This window comes from Sphaeramia orbicularis, chromosome 13 (assembly GCF_902148855.1).
Source record: "Sphaeramia orbicularis chromosome 13, fSphaOr1.1, whole genome shotgun sequence".
Lineage (NCBI taxonomy): Eukaryota > Metazoa > Chordata > Actinopteri > Kurtiformes > Apogonidae > Sphaeramia > Sphaeramia orbicularis.
This window is the reverse complement of record NC_043969.1, coordinates 51,425,992-51,434,433: the sequence shown is the minus strand read 5'-3', so window position 1 is coordinate 51,434,433 and position 8,442 is coordinate 51,425,992. Positions and strand designations below refer to the sequence as shown.

The 8,442-nt window shown below is 39.7% G+C and overlaps 1 protein-coding gene across 1 annotated transcript; it reads left to right on the top strand.

Annotated features, from left to right (window-relative positions):
• Positions 1–368: 368 nt before the first annotated feature.
• LOC115431802 (P2Y purinoceptor 14-like) lies at positions 369–8,099 on the top strand. The gene is made up of 3 exons (XM_030152452.1): positions 369–565; positions 3,084–3,340; positions 7,334–8,099. The coding sequence occupies exons 1-3, from the start codon at positions 425–427 to the stop codon at positions 8,007–8,009; spliced, it is 1,074 nt and encodes a 357-aa protein (XP_030008312.1). The 5' UTR covers positions 369–424; the 3' UTR covers positions 8,010–8,099.
• Positions 8,100–8,442: the final 343 nt, after the last annotated feature.

Below are 8,442 nucleotides of genomic sequence, written 5' to 3'. Positions count from 1 at the left end.
TGAGATGAAAGCGTGACTAATCATTTCTAGATCTGGTCTGGACCACATCCTCTTTACTTTGGGGGGTTAGAAGGTTCAGGCAGATTTAGTTCCAGTCTCCTTTTTCCTTTTTTCTGTTTATCTGTAGATGTTCTGACGTTCAGTCCAGTCCTGCTCTGGTTGGTGAGCAGATCCACACCTGTGTTCCTTTCTCACATGTTGGGTTTGGAGGCTGATGTCATCAGTGGGTGTGGTTTGTAGGCTGATGTCATGAGTGGGTGTGGTTTTGGTGGGTGTCTCTGTGGTGTTGGTGTTCTGCTGCTGCTCTGTCGACCTGTGACTTCCTCTTGAACCGTCCGTACTTCCTTCACACGCTCTGCTGTCGTTCATTCCGCCGTCTGACACCTGAGGAGGACTCATCTGGACTCATCTCTCCTGGGACAACATGAGTCTCCTCAAGGGGGGGGCGGTGACCCCCATGTCCAACCAGACCACCAGGTCAGGGAACCGGACCGACGAGGGCTGCGGTCAGGTCAACGCCTCGGCCAACCTGGTGTTCATGGTGGTCTACTGTCTGCTGTTCCTGGTGAGTCCACACCAAGGTTCCAATAGTCTGGGATTTTTCATTATAGTTTAGTTTCATCTAGTTTTGACTTTTTTCTCTCTCTTTTCTTTTTCTTTCTAGTTTTTAGAGCAGGTTTGCTAGTTTTTATTATTTTTGAAATACTTAGTTTAGTTTAGTTTTAGTTTTTCATTATTTTATTTATTTATTTATTATTATTATTATTATTATTATTATTATTATTATTATTATTATTTTTGTTTATTTATTTATTTTTATTTTTCATTTAAAAACATTTTTTTTTATTATTTTTTTTGTTTTTAGTTTTAGTTTTTTGTCTTTTCTCTTCTTCTCTGTCGTCGTATTCAAATAAATCCCAGACAGGACTCTGCTGCTTTCTTCCAACTTTAGTCTCCATGTTTCCAGGCAGAGTGGGGACCAGAAGATGACTGGAAACCACAAGTGAACACAAGTGACGGACCGTTAGATATCATATGGTGCCAGCAGATAAAATTGCTTGAGGGAAATAAATCGATTTCTTATCAGTCTGACATTGACAAAGACAAAAACGAAGGGAATTTTATCCATATTTTTTATACATGTCAGTTTTTATTGCACACAACACAGTTTCAGTTAGTTAGCGTTTTTTTTTGTTTTTTTTTGTAGTTTTTATTTGTTTCCATGAACGAAAGTGTTTTTACAATTCTAGTTTTCTTCATTTTGTTAGTTTTCATTGATGATAATAACCTTGGTCTACACAGGCCCACGTATTCTCCTGGAGAAGACAGGAAAGAAACCACAGCAGGTGCAGTCTGTGTCCTCTGGATAGGACACGTATACATCTGCAGGAAAAATTAATAATAATAATAACGTGTCATGCAGATTAATTAGATAAACACTGCATTCATGGCCCATTCTCATTCTGTAATTTTCTTATGAAATATAAAGATTCAAATCCTTCCGACTGTTTTATTTATTGTTATTTAACATGTATTTAAGCAGGTACGTCTGTCATTATATACATGGGACTCAACAGGAGCATCCATGAACATGTCCACAGATCAGACACTCATGTGATGAAGGGACGTCAGACTAAACCCGACTTTAACCCGTTTATTTCACCGTTTCTGTCCTTGTTATTATTATAGCAGCATTTATTTTATCTGCTGTTGCAGACGCAGGGTTTCCTCATTAAAACCACAAACTTTTAATAACAACAAATTTGCACATGTATTTACATATATTTGTGTATATCTGTACACACACACACGCACGCACACATACACACACACAAACACACACACACACAAACACACACAGCATGTACACACACACGCACACATACATACACACACACACACACACATACACACACACACAAACACACATGCACACATACACACAAACACACAAATTCATATACGCATGCGCGCACACACACACACACATACATACATACATATATATATATATATATATATATATATATATATATATATATACACACATTGTGTTCCGTCCCACCTGGGCGGGGCCTCCTTCAGACTCCGCCCTCTATCAGAGGTCTGGGACTCTGATGGTTCTGGTTCTTCTCTGTTCCTTGGACTGTTCTCTGTTGGACTCAGATCTCTGATGTGGTTCCTGGTATCTGCTGGTTCCATCCTCTCAGTTGCGGGTCACTACCCCTAGTGCCCCCCCCCCCCCCCCCCCCCCCCATCACTACTGGTTCCACTGTTCTCCTCTCTCAGTTCTTGGTCTCTCTCCATCTTCTCCGGTTCTTTATTCTTTCTTGCTCCATCTTTCTCTACCTCCGTCTGCTGATGGTTGTCCTCCTCCACTCTGTCAGGATGGTTGGTCATTAACATCTGCTCAGTCTGGATCTGGAAGTCCAACAGGATCTGGGCCTGTTTGTTCTGGATCACCTTTGGGGGTGTCTCCCATCTGGACCCTGGGACCTCCAGTCCAGACTGGGTACAGAGGGTCCTGTACACTATGTCCTCTACCTGGTTATGGTGTTCCCTGTAGGCCTTACCTGGACCTAGGGTCTAGTCTGGTGTGGTAGACCTCCACCTGGGTCCAGTCTGATGTGGTAGACCTCCATCTGGGGTCTAGTCTGGTATAGAGGCCACCTGGCCCCTATTGCTCTGGAGTTCAGGGCCTGTTCTGGTCCTGTTCTGGTCCTGTTCTGGTCCATCAGTAGTCCCTCTGTTCTGGTCCTGTTCTGATCCATCAGTAGTCCCTCTGTTCTGGTCCTGTTCTGGTCCATCAGTAGTCCCTCTGTTCTGGTCCTGTTCTGGTCCTGTTCTGGTCCTGTTCTGGTCCATCAGTAGTCCCTCTGTTCTGGTCCTGTTCTGGTCCATCAGTAGTCCTTCTGTTCTGTCTTTCAGTCTTCTTCCACTGGTTCGTTTTCTCCATATCAGTCACTTCCTCAGTTTGTGGGTGGTCCATGCCATGCAGGGGCGTGTCCTTCCATGATAGCCCCTCCCCTGGCTCCTCCTCCTTCCTGGTCTTCTTCATATATTCCCTGTGTTTTCGTGTCCAGGTGGGTCTGCTCCTGAACGGCTTCACCCTGAAGGTGTACTTCTGCAGCGGTCAGCAGATGTCCAGCAGCGTCACCGTCTACCTGAAGAACCTGGCGGCTGCTGACTTCCTCATGAGCCTGTGCCTCCCTGTACGAGTGTCCAACTACGCCAGCGTCACCGTCCTGGTCCGACGCCTCTGGTGCAACTTCGGAGCCTCCGCCTTTTACCTCAACATGTACGCTAGCATCCTGTTCATGGGCTATGTGGCAGCTAACAGGTATATATACAGGAAATATATACAGGAAACATAGGGTATATACAGGAAATATATACAGGAAACATAGGGTATATACAGGAAATATATACAGGAAATACAGAGTATATACAGGAAATATATACAGGAAATATATACAGGAAACATAAGGTATATACAGGAAATATATACAGGAAATACAGAGTATATACAGGAAATATATACAGGAAACATAAGGTATATACAGGAAATATATACAGGAAACATATACAGGAAACGTAGGGTATATACAGGAAATATATACAGGAAACATAGGGTATATACAGGAAATATATACAGGAAATACAGAGTATATACAGGAAATATATACAGGAAATATATACAGGAAACATAAGGTATATACAGGAAATATATACAGGAAACATATACAGGAAACGTAGGGTATATACAGGAAATATATACAGGAAACATAGGGTATATACAGGAAATATATACAGGAAAAATAGGGTATATACAGGAAATATATACAGGAAACATAGGGTATATACAGGAAATATATACAGGAAACATAGGGTATATACAGGAAATATATACAGGAAACATAGGGTATATACAGGAAATATATACAGGAAATACAGAGTATATACAGGAAATATATACAGGAAACATAAGGTATATACAGGAAATATATACAGGAAACATATACAGGAAACGTAGGGTATATACAGGAAATATATACAGGAAACATAGGGTATATACAGGAAATATATACAGGAAATACAGAGTATATACAGGAAATATATACTGGAAACATAAGGTATATACAGGAAATATATACAGGAAACATAGGGTATATACAGGAAATATATACAGGAAACATAGGGTATATACAGGAAATATATACAGGAAACATAGGGTATATACAGGAAATATATACAGGAAATACAGAGTATATACAGGAAATATATACAGGAAACATAAGGTATATACAGGAAATATATACAGGAAACATATACAGGAAACGTAGGGTATATACAGGAAATATATACAGGAAACATAGGGTATATACAGGAAATATATACAGGAAATACAGAGTATATACAGGAAATATATACTGGAAACATAAGGTATATACAGGAAATAAATACAGGAAACATAGGGTATATACAGGAAATATATACAGGAAACGTAGGGTATATACAGGAAATATATACAGGAAACATAGGGTATATACAGGAAATATATACAGGAAATACAGAGTATAGTTAGGAAATATATACAGGAAACATAGGGTATATACAGGAAATATATACAGGAAACATAGGGTATATACAGGAAATATATACAGGAAACATAGGGTATATACAGGAAATATATACAGGAAATATAGGGTATATACAGGAAATATATACAGGAAATACAGAGTATATACAGGAATATATACAGGAAACATAGGGTATATACAAGAAATATATACAGGAAACATAGGGTATATACAGGAAATATATACAGGAAATACAGAGTACATACAGGAAATATATACAGGAAACATAAGGTATATACAGGAAATATATACAGGAAACATAAGCTATATACAGGAAATATATACAGGAAACATAGGGTATATACAGGAAATATATACAGGAAATATAGGGTATATACAGGAAATATATACAGGAAATACAGAGTATATACAGGAAATATATACAGGAAACATAAGGTATATACAGGAAATATATACAGGAAACATAGGGTATATACAGGAAATATATACAGGAAATATAGGGTATATATAGGAATATATACAGGAAATACAGGGTATATACAGGAATATATACAGGAAACATAAGGTATATACAGGAAATATATACAGGAAATATAGGGTATATACAGGAATATATACAGGAAATACAGGGTATATACAGGAAATATATAGGATATATACAAGTAATATAGGATATATATACAGGTATTATAGGGTATATACAGGAAATATAGGATATATATGGGTAAAATCTCTCTCTCTCTCTCTCTCTCTCTCTCTCTCTCTCTCTCTCTCTCTCTATCTATCTATCTATCTATCTATCTATCTATCTATCTATATATATATATATATATATTATATATATATATATATAGATATATATATATATATATATATATATATATATCCTATATATCCTATATTACCTGTATATATCCTGTATGCCTGTATGTATGTGTGTGCATATATATATATATATAATATATTATATATATATATATATATATATATATATATATATATATATATATATATATATATATATATATGCACACACATACATACAGGCATTACAGGATATATACAGGTAATATAGGATATACAGGAAATATAGGATATATACAGCTATTACATAGGATATATACAGGTAATATATGATATATACAGATATACAGACAACAAATACCAGCATGTAGTTTAACTCAATCTGTCTCACTGACTGATACTGGTTTACTGGTACTAATACTGGTTTACTGGTACTAATACTGGTTTACTGGTACTGATACTGGTTTACTGGTACTAATACTGGTTTACTGGTACTGATCACCTGGAATCAACCGTGGTACGTCACTTACAGCCAATGGCTGCTCCCATAGGTTCTGACCCCACCCATAATTCAGCTAATGTAAAGGTATAGGGTGGTGCATTTATGGTGGTTTGTACTGAATTTGCGCTTGTGTTCCTTATCTTTAAAACACAAACACACTGAGTGTCATAAACATGACCAGTTCAGGTTCAGGTTACATGAGCGTGCAGCCTCATGTCACCTTTTCTTCACATAAACTCATTTTACCAGGAAACCAAACCAGGAAGTAAACACTTTTACACAGAAGGGAACTAAATACAATGAGCTTCAGTAATGTTGACATGAATGACTGGATGAGAATTTCACAGACATTTTTGCTCAGACATCTGTTTAAACTGTTCTTCTCCATGCTCTTCGAAAGTGTGGCGGTGTCGCTGCTTTCCCACAAAAGGTCACACAGCTGTTTTTATTGGGTCATCAACTGCTAACATACTACTTACTATTTTTTCCCTACTTATATTCAAAGACTGTTTATAAATGTGGACATCAGCCAAACCATGTGAAACACTGAAGACCAAAATTATATCAGAGAGGTTACAAGACAAAAAAAAAAAAAAAAAGACAATCAATGCAACACAGTGAGGATATCTGTAGAAATATCACATAGAATCCGAGTATTAGGTGGATGTGATGCTCCAGGTTGAGTAATGTCAGGTTTATTCCAGCAGATGGCAGCACATGCATTAACACAGAGCAGTGAGTGACACCGACTCACTGAAAAAATAGACGATTTGGGCTTTTTACCTCCGCCAAGGAGGTTCTGTTTTTGTCAGCGTTGGTTTGTTTGTCTGTCTGTCTGTTTGTGTGCAAGGTAACTCCAAAAGTTATAGATGGATTTGCATGAAATTTTCAGGAAATGTTGATACTGGCACAAGGAAGAAATGATTAAATTTTGGTGGTGATCGGGGGTGGGGGGGCCACGGGGGCCCACTGATCTGCCTTGGTGGAGGTCTGCGCTCTCCGAGTGCTTCTAGTTTACTTTTTACACCATTTTCCTTGTGGTTTCTTGTTTTTTCCTGTTGTTTCCAGTGTTGTGATGATTTTCCTTTTGTAAAAATGTGTTTTTTAATGAGTTTTGATTGGGGACTGCTGTATGAAGTTAAACAGGTGTCAAAAAGCAGCTGGACTGATTTAGAAAAAAAGAGACAAAACTAAAACTACTGGGACCAAATTCAAATCCTTGCTAATTTTTTTTTTTTTTTTTTTTTTTTGTACTTCATTTTAGTCCTTTTTTTTGCATATTTAAAGGGTTAAATACTTAAATAGTTAAAGAGTTAAAGGGTTAAAGAGTCAAAAGGTTAAATATTTAAAGGGTTAAATAGTTAAATAGTTAAGGGGTTAAAAGGTTAACTCTCTGTATGTAACAGAAGACGTGTCCTTTGTGCAGGTATCTGAAGATCGTCCATCCTCTGGGGACCCACGTTCTGCAGAGGGTCCGCTCCGCTTACATCATCTCCTCGCTCACCTGGGTTTTCCTCCTGTCCATGATGAGCGTCTACATCCTCCTGTCCCTCATTACCCAGCAGCCCCTGCCCTCTGTCCCCGTCTCTGTGACCTGTGACGTCCTCCACAGTCCTCAGGTGCGTCTCCTCTATCAGATCATCCACTGCTGCTCCGCCCTCATCTTCCTCTGCGTGCTGGTGTCCCTGGTGTTCTTCTACCACAGCACCTCCCACAGGCTGGCGCTGGCGTTGCACCGGCAGCCGGCGTCCTCGCGCTCCAAGAAGCTGCTCCGGTCTCGCAGGAACATGCTGGTTCTGGTGGTGGTGTTCTGCGTGTGCTTCGTCCCGTACCACCTGGTCCGCCTGCCCTACGCCTTCATGTACAGACGCTGCTCCTGGAGCTACGCCTTCTTCTACCTGAAGGAACTGACCACCGTGGTGTCGGTTCTGAACGTGTGTCTGGACCCGCTCATCTACTTCATCTTCTGTAAGGCCTTCAGGGCTCAGCTGAGCCTCAGGAGGGTCTTCAGCACCACAGAGGGGGAAACCAACACTGTCAAAACAGAGAGGAGGAGCAGCGGCGTCAGAGGGAACAGCCTGACCAAGCAGACGGTCCTGTAGCCGACACTGGGGAGTAGGGATGGGAATCTTTTTGAGAACCGGATCCCAGTAGCTTGATTCCTTGGAATTGTTTGCCTGCTTTATGATTCTGCTTATTGATTGCGCCTTTGTTGCGCATGTGTGATGACGTCATGTGTACGCTGCATTGTTTTGGTCAGAACGCAGCCAACATGGCGTTGAGGCAGAAACGGTCTAAACCACTGGTGTCAAACATGAGGACCGGGGGCCAAAACCGGCCCACCAAAGGTTCCAATCTGGCCCAAGGGAAGGATTTGCAAAGTGCCATAGTGCCATAATAGAGGAATTAGTGAAGAGTCTGTAGTTTCACCCCCCCCCTCCAAACCGGGTCCGGCGTCATCTGTTCTTATTATTTGTACATACTATATATGTTCTATTTTCTGTGCATAGATGGAAATATAAAAGACAGTTAATG

Coding starts and splice junctions, on each gene's coding strand:
- LOC115431802 (XM_030152452.1), top strand. CDS start 425: ATGAGTCTCCTCAAGGGGGGGGCGGTGACCCCCATGTCCAACCAGACC. Junction 566..3,083: donor TCTACTGTCTGCTGTTCCTG/GTGAGTCCACAC, acceptor TTTCGTGTCCAG/GTGGGTCTGCTCCTGAACGG. Junction 3,341..7,333: donor GGCTATGTGGCAGCTAACAG/GTATATATACAG, acceptor TCCTTTGTGCAG/GTATCTGAAGATCGTCCATC.